The following is a 20466-nucleotide window of genomic DNA, read 5'->3' on the forward strand; positions in this document are numbered from 1 at the left end:
CAAATGCATATAGCAGCAAAAACATAAAAAAAGACCAAAGACTCACAGGACAGATAATACAGCCAATCCATTAATCATTCGATAGATAAATAAATTGATAAATAAACTTATGGAGTACATCGGGTGGAAGCACTGAATTTCCTGATAGCAGTGGGCAGAAAAGACCCACAGACGCACTTCTTAGCACACCATGGTGGAATGAGCCTGTGGCTAAAAAGTGCTCCCAGAAAGCCCTCCTAGAGTTGCTGAAGAAGCAAATATGCAAATTAAAACGACCTCTCTCAAAGAATTATTTAAAACAGTAAATTAATCAGTAATTATGTCACATAGAATGTTTCTCTGCTTTAAGATAGATTATTTTGAAAATTTAACCAAACTTTTTAAATAGGAGATTTCCAAATTTCCTTGAATAAGTGTACCAAATCTGAACAAAATCTGTTCACCAGGAACCTGGCTGTTTCATAGCAACAATACATGTCAAAATAATTAGATGCTGTTTAATGTGTTTAAAGCCTGGCTTTACAGCTTACATTTGTGAAAAACATCTGCCTAAAGAGGGCACAATGACCTTAGTTCGCCTCCACCAGTGAATCATTAAGGCAATGCTACATTTTCTGAATAAAGGATCCATTATACAGGTTGTGAATCTGAAGGACATCCATGAAAATAATTGCTAAAGAACATTCCAAAGAAATGAGAGATAAAATAATACAAATGCATAAATTAGGAAAAGTGTACAAAACAATATCCAAGTGTTTAGATATCCTACTGAAAACAAACCACATTCAAATAGCCAATCATGCCAATTGTTATTACATGCTGTCATTGTCATAAAGTTTAGCGATTTCTCAGCCAAATATTAGATCAATTGTCTTTCCCTTTCTAATGAACTTTAGCTACCGAATTTGTTCCAGATGTGAGGGTTCCAGAATCTCATTTGTGCTCCTGGGGTTTTCATTCAATTTTTTCAATGCAATCTGTACAATTTACAAGATATGCTGCAATAAAAAAAAATGACCACTGAGTGGCAGTTCTGCAGTGAAAAGTCTGAAAATGCATTGCTTCAATTTTAATTAAACAAATACATTTTATTTCAGTTCCAATGGATGTCAGCTTTTTTCATTTCCAGTGAAATAACATGGTTTATATTCAGACAACAGAATGGGGTGCAACCTTCCAGTGAGAAAAGCTGGGACACTTTTCTTTTTTGGACTGATCACTGCTATTTTGTAATATGTGCAACAATGTACATTTGGATCCATGAGGTGTATTAAGGGGTGTGTATATATGTATTTTGTTGGCCGTAGCAGTGTTTAATGCATTGGTATTTGATCTATACCCAACATTGTGTATGCACAAATAGTGACTTCAACACATGTTAAGAATATACATATGAGTTAATTTCTTTTTTTTTTTTTTTTTCCAAAATTACTGTTTTGTTAAAAAAAAAATTAATTTAGAAGCAACTCTTACCATTCTGAATCCCAAAGATGAAAAGGCCAGATGTTTGCTGAGACAAACTATGCTGGTTGATTGATCCAGTTGCAGCTGTCTGAAACAGTGTTCCTGGTTGCTGAATTGGAGAAGATGAGTTACTCTGCAAGCTGGCAACACTGTTTTGCGTGTTGAAAATATCTGACTGAGGCAGATCTGGCTGAGATATACTTCCTTGAAGTCTAGACATAGAAGCTTGTTGCATAAAGAGGGAAACTGTCTGTTCTGAAGCACTGCTAGGTCCCTGAACCAACTGAATTGACTGAGAAGTATGGAAGAGTCCCTGCTGAAGCTGTTCACTTTGAGTCACTCCACCAGACAAAGAACTCTGATTTTCAAACAACATTGGTTGTGGTTGCTCTTGATGACTGACTGTTACCAAGCCTCCCTGAGCCAAATACATGGACTGATTCTGTGTCTCTTGAACTGAATGAGTATTGCCAAGTGATTGAAGTTGGGTCTGACCACTGAAAAGTAAATTCTGACTCTGTTTCTGAGATGTCAAGCTGTTGCTTCTGAAAAGAACACCAGCTTGCTGTTGATGAGACTCTGACTCTTGATTAGAGACTAGAGAATGTGGAGGCTTGAAGTGTGACCCTTGCTGACTTTGAGATAAGCTACTACCTGAAGGTGGTGATATAGTTTGAAACATGCCCTCTTCTGGTGGCTGCTGCGGTTGCTGCTGCTCCAACGATGAATTTTGTTGCATGTGTGAGATTGTGTTCCAGTCTGCAGGTCCTGAAGACTGTTCAGGTGGGCCTGAGTTTTGAAGTGAGGATAAAAAAGACAACTGAGATTGCTGCTTGCTTTCAAGAGCAAGCTGTCCAGTTGGTAAAGATGTCACACTGTTTGATGACAAAAACAGACTGGTGGTAGACTGCTGCTGCTGCTGTTGATCAGCTTGTAGTGATGAACCTGCCAATACTGTTAAAGGGGCCTGGAAGAGAGCAGCTTGAACTTGTTCCTGTGTAGGAGAATGCATCTGGTTGTGAAAGATATTAGCTTGTGGATCCTGCGTCTCATCCATAGGATTCTGGGAATGACAAAGCTGTGAGGGAGATGGATTTGATGGTGGTTGCTTAAGGAAAGATGTTTGTATGGAGAGGATATCTCCAGTTTTCTGAAACAAAGCTGTCTGTTGCTGTGAGCCACTATGAACCAGACTTTCAGACTGCTGAAAAAGTGTACCACCTTGACTTTGACTATGAAGTATTGCCTGATACATACTAGTTTCCATTTGCTTTGGCTGTGATCCATTATCTTCAATAGCATTACTTTGGCTACCTGACTGAAACAAATTCTCTGGTGTTGCCTGCTGCGTATTTTCATTCTCCGATGATGCTGAAAACACTGCACATTGCATTGGTATTGGGGCAGCCAACGATCCTTCTATTTGGGAGGAGAAAATATCTGACTGCAGTTGCTGTTTGAGATTAATATTTCCCAGAATCTGTTGTTGCTGTTGTTGGCCAGTTAACACTCCTTCAGCCTGCTGTAGCACAGTCTCTGGAGTTTTATTCATGGCTGAATCAGAAGTAAGGAACATTGAAGACTGATTCCCTGTTTGAAAGATGCTATTATTTAGATTTTCATGTGCATGTTGCTGCATGATCTCAGTTCCAGTGTTAGTACTAAAAAGTACAGAATTCAGCTGTTGTTGCTGTTGTTGGGCTGCAGCTTCTAAAACCTGCACCACCAGGCTGGCATTGTTATTTGCAGAGCTAGATGTGGAAAAACCTCCCGCCTGAAGCTGCCTCACAGCAATTTCAAGTTGTGCAACACCATTATCCTGAGTGAAGAGGCCAGAAGAAAGCTGCTGAAGAGACGGTTGTTGCTGAGTCTCTGTCAATTGCTGCATGTCCACCACACCACTTCCACTTTGTGACCTCTCATGGGACTGAATGTCTATTGATTCCAATAAGAGACTAGATCGCTGATACTGTTGGGTGACTTGCTGAAGAAGGGAATCACCAGAAGCCTCAAAACAACTGGTAGGTGAAATATCCTGCTTGTTAATAGTGCTCAAATGCTCTGATTTAGAGTAGACTGCAGATGGGATCTGCTGGTTCTCTTCAGACTCTCCTTGTTGGTGTACCATAGAACTAGTAAATGGGCTGGTACTGGATGATATGTTAGAATTCAATTCCATGCTTTGCTGGGGTGATGCTATAACAACATCAGAACTCTGTGCAGAATGGCAAAATATCCCCCCCCAAAAAAAAAAAAAAAAGTTAGAAAAATATACTTAACCTTACAAATAATACTTAATGAAGACCTAAAGACACAGCAGTAAATATAAATTTATACTACTGTCAAAATATTTACCTAGGAATACAGAAAGCCAATTTACGATGGTGAGTCAAAAATTATCCACACTCCAGTTATATTAAAACTTCCGTTGGCAGCTTTCCATACAAGGTCCCCGTCTCATCAGTCACTGCTGTGCAGGTGTGATCGTGTTACGTCAGATAATTTGTAAAAACTGTGGTGCGAGAAACAATGGCTGTCACCCCCACTTGTGATTTGCACAAAAGAAGAGCAACATGCAGTGATTCTTTTTTGTGGTCTGAGGGTGTGCCTATTTATCGAAGACTTTGTGCACAGTATGGAGAAAGTGATTTGTCGCGAAGAAGTGTGTATGAATGGATGAAGAAATTCAAGGAAGGCTGCACAAGTGTCAAAAACAAAGAAGGAGCTGGATGCCCCATACACGTCCACGACTGATGACAACATTGAGCAAGCAACATGAAAGGATTCTGTTGAATAGGTGAGTGACAGTAAATGATGTGGCAAATCATTTGTAAATCAGCCATGGCTCTGCCTATGCAATAATCCACAACAGAATTGGGTTTTGATGGGTGGGGGTTGATTTGTTTCTAAACTATTTTTGTAAAACTTGAGTTATTTGATTTTAATAAAATAAAAAAAATAAATAAATAAAAAAAAAAAAAAAAAAAAAAAAAAAAAAAGCCCTACAAGGACGAAGATTCACGTCTGATGAAGAGGCGAAGATGGCAGTGCATTTGTGGCTCACAGCTCAGCCTAAAACAAGTTTGATTGAAGGAATATGAAAGCTTATTGACTTATGGACAAAGTGTATTGAAAAGCAGGGAGATTATGTCGAAACATTATGTATTTGTTTTTTCTGATAGTGGATTAAAATAAATTCTACAGCCGGAATATGGATAATTTTTGACTCATTCTTGTAAATAACATAAAAATTCATATGGCATGTTGTAACACAAACAGATGAAATATTTAGCTATTCAGTTTCCAAAGAACAAGAACAGCAGTACATTTAAAAAAAATTACCTTGAAAGCAGATGACTGGCTGGATGAAACATCCATTGGTGTTACATCTTCATTCTTGACCAGAGGAATCGCAGGTGTTATCAACGAACTTGGTAACAAGCATGCCTCATCCAACGTGCATGCATTGGTTTTTCTAGCTAAAGATCCCAAACAAGAAGTGGAGAAAATAAAGATATAATAACCTGTAAAATATCTTTATATTGTTTTGATTACTGAGTTATCACTTAATGAATAGAATTTTCTCAGTAATTTGATAATGCTAAAAAGACAAACCTAAAATATAACAACAGTATCTCAGGGATTACATTGCAGCAAATTATAAGCCTTTATGCAAAAACAATCCCTGTAGACGTTAAGGAACTCATAGAACAATACATGCAACACCAAACATCACATTAATTACTTCACTGTTGTGGATCTCCTCTTCACAACTATGATCCTGATTACAGCCAGTGTGTATGTAGAGGTGCACAATAAAGCAGGCAGGTGAAAAAATGTTTCTGGACATGGATTCAAATGTTTCACTCACAGCAACCGGTGTATGCATGTGGGTAGCATGAAAGATCAATCAGGTTAGGATGATTCTTACAGAAAAACACACTAATAAGGATGATGATGCATTTCATATCTTTGTGTGGGAAATTTGTAGTATGTCATATGACAGCCAATAGCATCAGAATACAGATGCCATTGTTTATCTTGTCCCAGAGGTCCTGTCAGCTGGAATTTGTTTTCCTTTTCCTTTGTTATCTGCCCGTGTATTAGTTCAGCTTTATATTAAGTTAGCTTTGCTCTAATTGACTGAACAACTTTAAATCCACTGAATATATATTTTATACACTGTGCATAATTATATTTTGTGTTATGTTATATTTGTATATATGTGCAAAACTGCAACTCTGTCATCTGAGCAAGTAAGAGAGGACAGGATACAAAAGTATGTGAATTGCAGCTGTAAGAAATCAGAGTATTTTTGTCTAAGTAATTCCCATTAAATTTACTAGTGACAGTATTGGAAGGTGTCACTACATTTGATTAAAAAATGTTAAACAAAACAGCAATTCCTGATCTCAATGATACAGAAGCACGAAATAATCTGCTTTACTAATCAGTTGTTAATTAATGAAAAATACAAAACTACAAATATATTATGACTGAGATCACAAGTGAATATAACTATGTGATCATGACTAACAAAGTTCATTTTAATGGAAAATACCTGTACATCTTGTTGCCAAGATAAAACTGGAAACAATTTTTTACCTTTATCTGTGAATCTGATAATAAAAACCACTCATTTTAAACCCTTTAAAAATAAAGATTAAAAATTACTGGACAAAGTGCACAGCAATAATGTTAAATTAAAGCGGGTTTAAAAAGTTTCACACATTGAAAGGTATTTTTGATCAACTTTCTGTTGCCAGTTTTCCAAGGATCTAAACTTCAACAGCCTTCCAGACAAAATGTCAACATTTTTTAAATAAGTGAAGAAAGTAAGTAGGGCATTACAAATTTCTATTGATCACTATATACACTACATACTACTTATTTGAACTCGAAAGCTACCTAAAATTCTAACAAATTATTATTATAACTGAAAGTACTAAAGAACCATTTTTGTTTATTAAAAATCAAATATGTACTACTTCTATGAATTACAGTTTTTCCATTAAATGAAATGTTGTTAGAATAGGAAAGCTGCAATAGGACCAAAACATTTATAAGCTCTCATGATTCTTATCCTGTCAGAGTTCCCTCAATTAAATTGTAATATTCAAGACAACATTTTAAACATGAACATTGTTGAAGTCTTTCATAGCCTCAATATGTTCTTTTAAGCAAAGATACTGTGAAGAAATTCAAATGTGTCAAAATGCAATTCTTACTAGACAATTTACTGTGTGCTTAAACTTTCATTTTTTAATTTTACATATTTGAAAGCAACTATATTTTCAAACAGTTCTTTAGATACATTAACACTACATACTTTGTATAGCTTCCTCAAATGAGCAGGGCTGAGATGGAGCGGGAACTTCTTTTTTTACATTAATATCTGTAGAATTATCTGCAAAACAACACCAGAAGTAAATGAATGGGGAAAAGCAACTGTTATAAATTATTTCCTCTGTATTACATCCTTGTGAAATGCCAAGGAGATATCCCAAACTTCATTTTGTAGTACTTGTATAAAATGGCAGGATATGTTATTTTGTTCATGATGAATTACGGTTTCTTGTTACAATGTTTGAATTTTTACAAAAATGTTCATTCAAATCTGAACAACAATCAGAATCAATGACTAGCCAAAAACAGAAAATTGAAGCCATGTTTATATAAAGAATGCTGCATATATAAAAATTACAGACAAACCTTCTTCAGGCATGTATGTAAATGGATGAACTTCGTGAGATCGACCAGCATTTGTGACAACATATATAACAACAGAAACTGGAGAGCTTATGTTTGGTTTTTGATAAGGTGGTACCTTAATCACTAAGTGATTCTGCAGAGAAAAAGAAAACATCGGTTCATAAGAGATTTTTTTTTTTTTTTTTTTTACATAGAATGCATTGTTTTACATAGAAGACAGTCATTTATTCCTACTAAATTTTAAATTAACACATTGCACACGTAATATAACCATTATTCTGAATCTCATTTTGAGGAAACCGGCAACTAGGCAAAACTAAAAGTCAACGTGGATTAGTAGACAATATTATCTGGAACAATAAAAAAGCTATTTAAAATAAATTGCATTCTTTTCAGATTATGTACCTAAATGAATTTCAAAAGTGATGCCCTAAAACAAGATTTTACTCTACAGTAATCTTGTCAAATGTTCTCTCTATCAAATGAAAATGTAAAATACTGAATATTTAAGGAGACAATACCATATGTCTTGCAGATAAATAAAAACAGCAATATTGCATGATAATGCTAAACAATTTTTTGTTTAGAAGGATTTTTAAAATTAACAAGTTTGGTAATTATACTGTTGGGTAATATTTTATTAATAACAGGAGGACCCAATATGATTTTGTAAACAATTTTATACCTAATAGAAAAGCTGTATCAAAACAAGTAAATCAAAAGAGACCACAAGTAAAACAATGTCTCCAGAGTACTGCAGCTTAGAAAAGGAGAACTAAAATTTAAGGAGAGGAAAAATAAAATATGAATCTAAAAATAAAATAAGTTTCATTTTTTGACTCAACTAAATGAAGCTTTTTTTATGAAATATGAAAAGGTAATACCTGATGAAACAATTCCATATCAATTTCTGCTTCTGCTTTCCAAGAAGATTCATCTTTAAAAGGAAAAAAATGGACAGCAGCTATAAACTGAAATTCATAGAATATATAAAACTGCAATATTTAGACAATATATTTTATGAACAAGCATATTACTATTGTGTTAAGATAAACCAAACGTGTGCTCTTATTTTACCCAAATTAATGAAAGGCAACAAGCAATTTTGAGCATCTATTCACTTATTCATTTTCTGAAACCACTTAACCAATTTTGATACCTGATACATTTTCTTGAAAAATGACTTGTGCTCCCTTAAGGAAGTTCTTCCCAATGATGAACAATTCTTCACCACCTTTCACTGAACAGCTGTGGAGACTTTTCTTCAGGATTTCTGGAACACCAGCAGGCTGAGCTGCAGTAAAATATAATCATTAGAATAAAGAATGCAAAAAGAGCGTTACCAAAAAACACACACCACACGGGGAACAAGAGTAGCTTATAAACTCACAGTAGTAATGAAACAGGAACATAGAATTGTGATGCCATAAAAATTGACTCTACAATATTAGAAAAAATAATTCTCTTAAGTGATTTATTTTGCTTGTTCTGGCTATTATACACTGCTTAAAAAAACTAAGGGAACACTTAAAATCACACATCACATCTCATGTGGACTAAATATTTAAGTGGAAAATTTTTACTGAGTAATACTGTGCAATTCATTGAGGACAAAATTACGTAACAGTAGTCAATGGAAACCAAAATCCCCGACCCACTGAGGACTGGATTCAACATCACACTGAAAATCAAAGTCAAAAATTGAAATCACAGGCTGATACAACTTACGTGAATTTCATCACGGCAACTCATAATGTGACTCAGTAGTGTGCATGTGACTCACATGCCTGCATGCACTCCTGACAAAGTCTGGGCATACTCCCGTTGAGACAATGGATGGTATCCTGGGGGATTCTCCTCCCAGTCCTGGATCAGGGCATCAATGAGCTCCTGGACAGTCTGTGGCACTACTTGATGGCGTTGAATATACCGATAATGTCCCAGAGACATCCAGTAGGATTTGGATTCAGGTCAGGGGAATGTGCAGGCAAGTCAATGGCATCAATGCCTTCATCATCCAAAGAACTGCCTACATACTCTGGCCCCTTTAGGCCAGGCACTGTCCTGCACCAGGAGAAACCTAAGGCCCACTGCACAAGGTAAAGTCTGACAATGGCTCAGAAGATTTCATCCCGATACCTAGCAGCAGCCAGGGTACCACTACCTAGCACGTGGAGGTCTGTGCGACCCTCCAAGGATATGTCTTCCCAGATCATCACAGGCCCACCGCCACACCAGTCATGTTGGAGAACATTGCAGGCTGCATAATGTTCACCACAGTATCTCTAGACTCTTTCATGTCTGTCACACGTGCTCAATGTAAACCTGCTCTCATCTGTGAAGAGAATGGGGTGCTAGTGGCAGAGCTGCCAACTGTAGTATTCTCTGGAAAATGCCAATTCAGCTGTATGATGATGGGCTGTGAGCACAGGTCCTACTATAGGAGACTGGAGCCTCATGGAGTCAGTTTCTGACAGTTTGGTCAGAAACATGAACATCAAAAGCCAACTGGACGTCATTTTGTTGGGCTCTGGCAGTGCTCCTCCTGTTCCTCCTCACACAAAGGAGCAGATACTGGTGCTGGGCTGATACCCTTCTATAGCCCAGTCCAGGTCTCCTTGAGTAACTGCCCATCTCATGGTATTTCTACCATGCTTTCGAGACTGTGCTGGGAAACAAAGCAAACCTTTTTGTGATGGCATGTATGGATGTGCCATCCTGGAGAAGCTGGACTACCTGTGCAACCTGAACTGGCTGCAGGTATTGCTTCATGCTACCAGTAGTGACCAGGACACTTGCAAAAATGCAAAACTAGAGAAGAATCAGTTAGGAAGGATAAGGATACAGTACACCTGTTGTCACTTTCACTTGTACCAAAGCAGGTAAAGTTGATTGATATCCCTGAAGCTTAAATTATTTGGTTATAAGATTGTGATAAGTGTTCCCTTAATTTTTTGAGCAATGTATTTTAACATATTCTGGTTTATGACAGTAAAAGTACAATGCAAAAATACAACTCTAAAAACAATCACAGAAATTAATTCCAACACATTCAAAATTTGATTCTTATCAATTATTTGCAGTAACTGCAGTCACATGAATTGCTGGAAACTGCATTTTTACAGCAAAAAGAAAACAACACAGAAATAACATTTTCAAATCAGTTAATTCAGGGACATGTGAGGCTGTAACCTATCCTGACAGCACTAACATCTACATTAAAAAAAAATCTTTTTTTCCCCAAATAGTACTTTATGTTTTCCTTGCAGAAACTAATATGCAAAATGATGCAAATCTTGGCCAAGAGCTATTTTATGACTAAATATAAATATCTAGAATCTGAATATCCATATATATTTGCCACACTTTATTTAAAATTAAATAACCAACAATCTCACAAACAATGTAACAGACAGACAAGACATTCCAGACAAATGTCAAATAGTCATAACCCCTCTGCTGTTGTGTGTGATCCATTTAGCTAATGAACAAATTATGAATTTTACAATTGGATGCTTTAGTCTGATTAATAACATTTTACAAGCCATTTTGTAAGTTATCACTGTGACCTTTTTCATTAAACATGAAGAAACTATGCAGTTCAAGTCACACACCCTTACACCTGGACAAGTGAATTAGAAAATGAATGGATAGACGCTTTACATGAGAAATATAATCCTTAAAACACTGCTAAATTAAAAAAAAAAATATATGCATCAAATATATCTTCCATGTATGACAGATGCAGCCAAATTCATATAGCTGGACAGGTGGGCTAGAAAACAGATGGATGATTAACATGAAACTGATGTAAGGGAAATATAACTCATAATTAAGATTCAAACAGATGCTTACAGCAAATGCTCACAGCTATTTTCAGAATGTTATGCTACTGTAAAATTCTGTATAAGGAATAAAGAATTTTGACTAACATAATTTATATTAATACTACATATAATGAAAGAAACTTTGAAAAATAAAGAAAAGCTGCAATGCTTGGTTATGTACAAGTTACTTTTACTGCTTTTATTTTCCAGAATAAACACACCACATAAAAAGCTAAAGAGAACACTCACTGCATAAAATAGGAGATGAAGGTATCTGCAGTGTTAAAACTGAACCATCTGGCCGACCAATGTTAACTCTGAAAACAAGCCTGGCACGAGTACTCTTCTTCTTGGAACCTGCAACTCCTATACGAGCTTCTACATCAGCATTCCGTAGTTTCAAAATTCCCACACAATCCACCCTGAAAAGAGAACAGCTCTTAAAAACTGTACATAAGTTCAAGTTTTTGTTGTGTTTAATTTTTTTCAAAAAAAAAAAAAAAAAAATTAAACATTGCTTAACAATTAATGTGCAAATGACAATTATTAGCAGCATTAACTTTTCTCGTATGTATACCTATGTTCTGGCTTTACTAATGAATTGAATTATATTGAAAGCCTTTGTTGTCATTGTAAAATAATTACAACAAAATTACGAGCACCTCTCCAAATAGGTACAAAAAGCAAAAACAACACTACTTTTCTTGAAGCATAACCAATGCTACAACACATAATACAAGCAAAGGAAAAAAATAAAAAAAAATAAAATCAGTACTATTGAATGTAAAAATACAGTTAAAAAGAAATGACATAAAATAAACGGAATCAGTAGTGATACAGTAAAATAATACCATTCAACCAGAGGAGTAGTTGCACAAGAGCAACAGCAGCCGTATGTATGAGTCTATTTCCCAGCATGGAGTAAAAAAAAAAAAAAAAAAAAAAAAATTATTTAAACTGCCTTAATTTACTTAGTTGTGCTTGAAAGTTTGTGAACCCTTTAGAATTTTCTATATTTCTGCATAAATATGATCTAAAACATCATCAGATTTTCACTCAAGTCCTAAAAGTAGATGAAGAGAAACCAGTTAAACAAATGAGACAAAAATATTATACTTGTTCATTTATTTATTGAGGAAAATGATCGAATATTACATATTTGTGAGTGGCAAAGTATATGAACCTCTAGGATTAGCAGTTAGTTTGAAGGTGAAATTCGAGTCCGGTGTTTTCAATCAATGGGACAACAATCAGGTGTGAGTGGGCACCCTGTGTTATTTAAAGAACAGGGATCTATCAAAGTCTGCTCTTCTCAACACATGTTTGTGGAAGTGTATCATGGCACGAACAAAGGAGATTTCTGAGGACCTCACAAAACGAGTTGTTGATGCTCATCAGGCTGGAAAAGGTTACAAAACCATCTCTAAAGAGTTTGGACTCCACCAATCCACACTCGGACAGATTGTGTACAAATGGAGGAAATTCAAGACCACTGTTACCCTCCCCAGGAGTGGTCAACCAACAAAGATCACTCCAAGAGCAAGGCGTGTAATAGTCGGCGAGGTCACAAAGGACCCCAGGGTGACTTCTAAGCAAGTGAAGGCCTCTCTCACATTGGCAAATGTTCATGTTCATGAGTCCACCATCAGGAGAACACTGAACAACAATGGTGTGCATGGCAGGGTTGCAAGGAGAAAGCCACTGCTCTCCAAAAAAAACTTTGCTGCTCGTCTGCAGTTTGCTAAAGATCACGTGGACAAACCAGAAGGCTGTTGGAAGAAAGTTTTATGGACGGATGAGACCAAAATAGAACTTTTTGGTTTAAATGAAAAGTGTTATGTTTGGAGAAAGGAAAACACTGCATTCCAGCATAAGAACCTTAACCCATCTGTGAAACATGGTGGCGGTAGTATCATGGTTTGGGCCAGTTTTGCTGCATCTGGGCCAGGACGGCTTGCCTTCATTGATGGAACAATGAATTCTGAATTATATCAGAGAATTCTAAAGGAAAATGTCAGGACATCTGTCCATGAACTGAATCTCAAGAGAAGGTGGATCATGCAGCAAGACAACGACCCTAAGCACACAAGTCATTCTACCAAAGAATGGTTAAAGAAGAATAAAGTTAATGTTTTGGAATGGCCAAGTCAAAGTCCTGACTTTAATCCAATCGAAATGTTGCTTAAGGACCTGAAGCGAGCAGTTAATGTGAGGAAACCCACCAACATCTCAGAGTTGAAGCTGTTTTGTACGGAGGAATGGGCTTAAATTCCTCTAAGCCGGTGTGTAGGACTGATCAACAGTTACCAGAAATGTTTAGTTGCAGTTATTGCTGTAAAGGGGGGTCACACCAGATACTGAAAGAAAAGGTTCACATACTTTTGCCACTCACAAATATGTAATATTCAATCATTTTCCTTAATAAATAATTGACCAAGTATAATATCTTTATCTCATTTGTTTAACTGCTTTCTCTTTATCTACTTTTAGGACTTGAGTGAAAATCTGATGATGTTTTAGGTCATATGTATGCAGAAATATAGAAAATTCTAAAGGGTTCACAAACTTTCAAGCACAACTGTATTTTTGTTCAATGTTATTTATGGCTAGTGTTAAGAAACATCAGTCTGTACTTTCAAAGATCTATAACACCGACCAGAGGGCAACACTTCAAACATCCAGGGTTTCCAATTTAGAATCTCACAGATCCTTTTGTCAACACAGCTCCTGATGCAGAATAGAATTGTTTCTGTACGACGAGGGGGTACCCAAAAATAACCGGAATTGGGGGGAAAAAAAAAGTTTTAATAATTTTTACTTATTGAAACTTTAGTCTCCTTCAAAGTACTCTCCATGTGAATGAATGCACTTGTCCCAACGGTTTTCCCACTGGTGGAAACATTTTTTGGAATTGCTGAAGAGGAACGTTGTCCAATGCCTGCAGCGATTTTTCTTTGACTCCATGGTACAAAAACGCTTTCCTTTGAGTTTTTTTTTGATGTGGGAACAAGAAAGTCGCACGGATGCAAGATCAAGTAACATTGCCCCTGGTTTGAAACGCGAAAAGCACTAATAGACCTGTGTTTTACTGAAATCGTCCTCTTTAAAAGCAGTTTCAAGCATCACTACAGTTTTAACAGCCGTTTTCCCTAAGAGAGAACAAAATTTAACACAGACTCGCTGTTCTTTGTGATGGGTGACCATAACACCCCAATCTGATTGTGGAAAACAGTCCTGTAGCTGAATGAGAGCACTCTGAGGTCAAGTATTTATGGTCTTTATAATGGGTTTTGTCCTCCTCCTGGATGGTGTGTATGCTGGGAAAAGGAGCAATGAAAGATGATCTGACTGACCTAAGTTGGGGAGGGATGTGGTTTTATAAGCATGTTTTATATTTGAATACCCATTTTCCCCCGTAGTGGATAACTTCATAAACTGGGTGAATTCAGAAGTACAGTCTTTAAACATGCTTAAAATTCCCCTCTGATGCCCCTTTGTTCATACCCAAATTTTTGTTCCTGTCCCACCGGTGGATTGTATGGTCTGCTAGTTGTATTTTAGAGTCTGCGATTTGCAGGTGAAGCCAAGTCTCCGTTATGATTATCACACAATTCCAGACCAAACCATTTGTAGCAATCTGAAGCTCCAACTTGCGTTAGTGAGAAAAATACTACAGTAGCCTAGCTCATTGACCGGATCAGTTTCCGGGCTTCAGTTTTCTCTTCCTCCGACGTTTCCGTCACTTAGTGGGTTTGATAATAATCCATGGCGTTCTTGGTGTTCTTGCTATATCTTCTGGTATGTTATAAATTCACTGAAAGTGATTGTAATCCAATATCAATTAAATCCTGACAGCTATATACAAGATTTGCGTGACACAATTCGACAATCAAAAACAAAACCGGACAACCAAAGCACCAGACTGGAGAGCACAAAGCCGCTGCGTCCAACCATGCCGCCATCTTGGCTATTCATGTTACGTGTTATGCCTGACCACTACTAATATACTAGAACCAAGTTCTAAAAAACATGAATACTCCTATTTTTTGAAAAATGTGTGATTTTGTTTAAAGGAAAACATTTATAATTAATGACCGTAAGAAATTTGACACACAAGAGTAGACTATTTACTCCATCCAGCTTGTTTGTTTAGCTAATAGCAGAGCTGTCCTAGTTCCTCATCCAGATACTTCTTAAAGGCTACCAGTGTTTCTGCTTCAACTACATGGCTCAATGGTTACAGTACTCACAGAATACTACAACTCTAAAGAAATGCTTCCTGGCTTAAAAAATAATTATGTTTCTGCTTTAGTAAAAAATGGTAGTTAATGAGATTAACTGAGTAATATATTACTTACGCTAAGGTCATGTTGTTGCTTGGATCTAGGGATACTTCAATCACAGTTGTGCCTTCAATGTCTACTTCCTTGCAAGGTGTTGTATTGCGACCAGTTACACGACATGCCTGGTAAAATCCATGGGGTTTAACACGTCCAGAATCATTGCCCACAAATATCTGGAGAACCACTGGTTCATTTACACCTTCAAGCTAAGAAAAGAAAATAATAAACAGGAATTGCACAATCCAGTATTTTTTTTAATTTATACGAACATCTATGTACAGTTTATAAATACTGTATATACAGGACCCAAAAATTCCGAGAATCAGTCAAGTGCATAGCAGTAGGATGAAGTTATTAAATATGTCCAAGTCACATCAAATGGCTTTATTGTCATACCATCCATACACAGTATAGCAGCATACAGTGGGGCAAAAAAGTATTTAGTCAGCCACCAATTGTGCTAGTTCTCCCACTTAAAAAGATGAGAGAGGCCTGTAATTTTCATCATAGATATACCTCAACTATGAGAGACAAAATGAGAAAAAAAAATCCAGAAAATCACATTGTCTGATTTTTGAAGAATTTATTTGCAAATTATGGTGGAAAAAAAGTATTTGGTCAATAACAAAAGTTCACCTCAATAATTTGTTATATACCCTTTGTTGGCAATGACAGAGGTCAAACATTTTCTGTAAGTCTTCACAAGGTTTTCACACACTGTTGCTGGTATTTTGGCCCATTCCTCCATGCAGATCTCCTCTAGAGCAGTGATATTTTGGGGCTGTCGCTGGGCAACACGGACTTTCAACTCCGTCCAAAGATTTTCTATGGGGTTGAGATCAGGAGACTGGCTAGGCCACTCCAGGACCTTGAAATGCTTCTTACGAAGCCACTCCTTCGTTACCCGGGCGGTGTGTTTGGGATCATTGTCATGCTGAAAGACCCAGCCACATTTCATCTTCAATGCCCTTGCTGATGGAAGGAGGTTTTCACTCAATATCTGACGATACATGGCCCCATTCATTCTTTCCTTTACACGGATCAGTCGTCCTGGTCTCTTTGCAGAAAAACAGCCCCAAAGCATGATGTTTCCACCCCCCCTGCTTTACAGTAGGTATGGTGTTCTTTGGATGCAACTCAGCATTCTTTCTCCTCCAAACACGACGAGTAAAGTTTTTACCAAAAGGTACTATTTTGGTTTCATCTGACCATATGACATTCTCCCAATCCTCTTCTGGATCATCCAAATGCTCTCTAGAAAATTCAGACGGGCCTGCACATGTACTGGCTTAAGCAGGTGGACACGTCTGGCACTGCAGGATTTGAGTCCCTGGCGGCGTAGTGTGTTACTGATGGTAGACTTTGTTACTTTGGTCCCAGCTCTCTGCAGGTCATTCACTAGGTTCCCCCGTGTGGTTCTGGGATTTTTGCTCACCGTTCTTGTGATCATTTTGACCCCACGGGGTGAGATCTTGCGTGGAGCCCCAGATCGAGGGAGATTATCAGTGGTCTTGTATGTCTTCCATTTTCTAATAATTGCTCCCACAGTTGATTTCTTCACACCAAGCTGCTTACCTATTGCAGATTCAGTCTTCCCAGACTGGTGCAGGTCTACAATTTTGTTTCTGGTGTCCTTTGACAGCTCTTTGGTCTTGGCCATAGTGGAGTTTGGAGTGTGACTGTTTGAGGTAGTGGACAGGTGTCTTTTATATTGATAACGAGTTCAAACAGGTGCCATTAATACAGGTAATGAGTGGAGGACAGAGGGGCCTCTTACAGAAGAAGTTACAGGTCTGTAAGAGCCAGAAATCTTGCTTGTTTGTAGGTGACCAAATACTTATTTTCCACTATAATTTGCAAATAAATTCTTTAAAAATCAGACAATGTGATTTTCTGGATTTTTTTTCTTATTTTGTCTCTCATAGTTGAGGTATACCTATGATGAAAATAACAGGCCTCTCTCATCTTTAAGTGGGAGAACTTGCACAATTGGTGGCTGACTAAATACTTTTTTGCCCCACTGTACATTGTCATGAAATAACATTCCATAGCACTGTGGTGAAACATATACATAAACACAGCACACGTGCAGGTAAAAACCTATATGAAATTATAAATAAACAAAAATAAACAAATGGTAAGTGTATAGACAGTGATTATTTGAAATATTCAGTATAGTAATAAATAACGACAATGAATAATGAAAAGCACTTGAGTGTTACAAATGTACTGCATATAAATAAGCAACTATGGGCATATCTGAGGGCAGGGGGCAGCAAAGAGTTCAAAGTCCAGACAGCTAAGAGGTAGAAAACATTGCAGAACCTGGCTGAGATGATTTAGATGCTAAAGAACCTTCTGCCAGATGGAAGTAGGACAAAGAAATTGTGGGAGGAATGGGAGCAGTACATCTCAATGCTACAGGCTTTACAAATGTAATACTTTATAAAGATGTCTTTAATAGGGGGCAAAGAGGTACTAATTATCTTTTCTGCTGTGTACAATATTTGCTGTTGTACCTTACGGTCAGAGACTACAGCTCCCAAAAAAGAGAGTGATGAAGCTGGACAGAATGCTTTTGATGGCGCCCCTGTAAAATGCGGTGACAATGGGAAGGAAGCAGCTGAAGGAAGTGGAGACACTGCTATGCGATTAGCTGCCAGATACACACCAAGGAATTTTATTGCTTTTGACCAATTCCACCTTATAGTCCTCAATGGGCAATGGGATGTTGTCAGGATGGGCCTTTGCGAAGTCAACAATCATCTCTTATGTCTTGTCCACATTAAGAGACAGACGGTTGCACATGCACCACTTTGCAAATTGTTTTATCTGCATTCAGTAAACTGACTTATCCCTATTGTTGTTGGGACACACCACCATTGTGTCATCTACAAACTTAATGATGGTGTTAGAGCGGTACCCAGCCATATACAGCTAAGCATTGTATGCCCACAAGTCTGGATGATCAGTCGACGAGTGGCATCGTGCCGAGTTCATTGAGTGCACATTTCTGCCGTTTAATCCACAATTACAACTGTGACTTTGGCAATTTTTTTTTTCTACAAACCATGGCAGATTTTAAAGAGACAATGATGACTGACAGACCTGTTCATAAAGAATGTGCTCCCCATGAACAGTCATGAATCAGTGACATTGCATGGAAGTGCTGAGGTCTCTACGGAAAAGCGTTAGGAAAAAATTTCTGGAGTAGCGGCACCCAGAAAATTGCATCAACAGTGAACCTGTACAGATTGAGTTATCAGTCCAAGATATTTTGACTGAAATAATATGGTTGTTGCTTCTCACACACCGTATTCGCCAGACCTTGCTCCTTGTGATACCTTTTTTCCCCCCAAAAAGAAGATTTGATACTGTGGAAGAAATACAGGAAAAACTACCTGAGGCTCAAGTAGGCTTGGGCGGTAATACGGTAATATGGTATCCCGCGGGATCTAAAAATAGCAACGGTGTCAGTTTCAATACCGTTATACCGTCATAAAAACAATGCACTTATATGGGAGACAAGGATTAAATATTAAATATAATTTATTTAATGCCTAAAAATGCGTATGCGTGGTTGTCATCACGTGACAGCGTGGAGGAGAAAGAGAGGTGGGGAAAGATGGCGAGTTGCGCACCAAGTAACCTGGTCTCAAAAAAGAACACAACTTCTGCAGTTTGGCAGTATTTCGGGTTTCGACCGGACGAGGCAATTTGCAAATTGTGCAACAAAAAGGTGACCGCGTGAGATGGAAATACCTCGAACCTAAGGTCGCATATACGAAACCACCATCCACTCACTGATGCGAGGATGGACCCGAGTTCACTCAGTGCAACAGTTTCAACGCCTCCCGATGCAGGACCAACAACATCTAGGTCCACCGCCAGTACGCAGCCGACGGTAATGGGGGCCTTCGGGAAAGCAACAAAGTACAAAAGGGACAGTGTCCGTTGGAAAACCTGTACTGATGCAGTGACAAAATACTTGGCGAAGGAAATGGTCTCTTTCCACACAGTGGAAAAAAAGTCCTTTACGGACATGGTAAAGGTCCTAGATGCCCAGTACGAGCTGCCTGGACGGAAATATTTCTCACAAACAGCCGTCCCACATTTATATAGTAAAGTTAGAGACAATGTTCAAGTGCTGCTGTCAGCGGCAGACAGTTATTCCTTAACAACTGACATGTGGTCGTCAGTTAACATGACACCATATATGTCTCTGACTGTCCATACTATTACACCTGACTGGAAACTTGAATCCAAATGCCTCCAAACTACGTATTTTCCTGAGAGTCATACAGCGGACAATCTTGCTGCTGCGCTCAGAGCTGCACTTCAGGAATGGCAACTTGATGAGAAAAAACTTTCAGCCATAACCACCGACAACGCTGCCAACATTCATGCCGCAATCAGGTCCCTGCATTGGCCGTGGCTATACTGCTTCGGTCACAATCTAAACTTGGCTGTCACAAATGGATTGCATGACCAGAGGCAAAAAACCGAGCGCGCCCTTGGACTATCTATATAATAAAAGCCCAGTGCGGTGTCCGTGTCCGGGTTCCTTTTAGCTGTATAGCTGCCCCGTAGAAACGTGGTGTATGCAGGTTATGAGGTGTGACGCTAATTAACGCCCGTACTACAACAGATTATATTGTTGATATACTATTAACTATTTACAGGGATCAACTCTTTTGGGGAATTTCATAACAAAAAAAATAAATAAAATTATAAATAACATTTACACTTTGCTACATGTGCACTTCAGTATTTCAAGCCCCGTGTCTGAGTCTGTACGGAGGAGACCTTATCGAACAATGCCGAAACGAAAGGCAACTGAACCTGCTCCTGCGAGAGAGGACACATTACAGCGTGATCACGAAGCAAAGAGGCAAAGGCGTGCCAGTCGCTCGCAAGAAACGGACACTCAGCATTCACACAGATTAGCTCAATGACGCGTCTCTGCCGCACAACGAAAGGCAACTGAAACCTGTACAGAGAGATAAGACAGATTACGCCATGATCGCTAAAGAAAGATGCAAAAGCATTCCAATGAGACACCATGGCTGAGACCAAGGCTGAATTACAGGCTGAGATCGTGAGCTTAGAGGCAGCAGGTC

General features: G+C 38.0%; 1 protein-coding gene across 5 annotated transcripts in view; it reads right to left on the reverse strand.

Moving 5' to 3' along the window:
* The window catches only part of nfat5b (nuclear factor of activated T cells 5b), a 135282-nt gene that overhangs the window by 14587 nt on the left and 100229 nt on the right, over positions 1–20466 (reverse strand). For all 5 annotated transcript variants that reach the window (XM_028809804.2, XM_028809807.2, XM_028809805.2 and 2 more), the window contains 8 exons: positions 15362–15552; positions 11253–11425; positions 8336–8470; positions 8061–8113; positions 7177–7309; positions 6794–6871; positions 4807–4943; positions 1474–3679 (listed from right to left, as the gene is read on the reverse strand). In XM_028809804.2, coding sequence (XP_028665637.1) covers positions 1474–3679; positions 4807–4943; positions 6794–6871; positions 7177–7309; positions 8061–8113; positions 8336–8470; positions 11253–11425; positions 15362–15552 — 3106 coding nt within the window. The remainder of the gene's footprint in view (positions 1–1473; positions 3680–4806; positions 4944–6793; positions 6872–7176; positions 7310–8060; positions 8114–8335; positions 8471–11252; positions 11426–15361; positions 15553–20466) is intronic.

The sequence above is a fragment of the Erpetoichthys calabaricus genome, chromosome 9, assembly GCF_900747795.2.
Source record: "Erpetoichthys calabaricus chromosome 9, fErpCal1.3, whole genome shotgun sequence".
Lineage (NCBI taxonomy): Eukaryota > Metazoa > Chordata > Cladistia > Polypteriformes > Polypteridae > Erpetoichthys > Erpetoichthys calabaricus.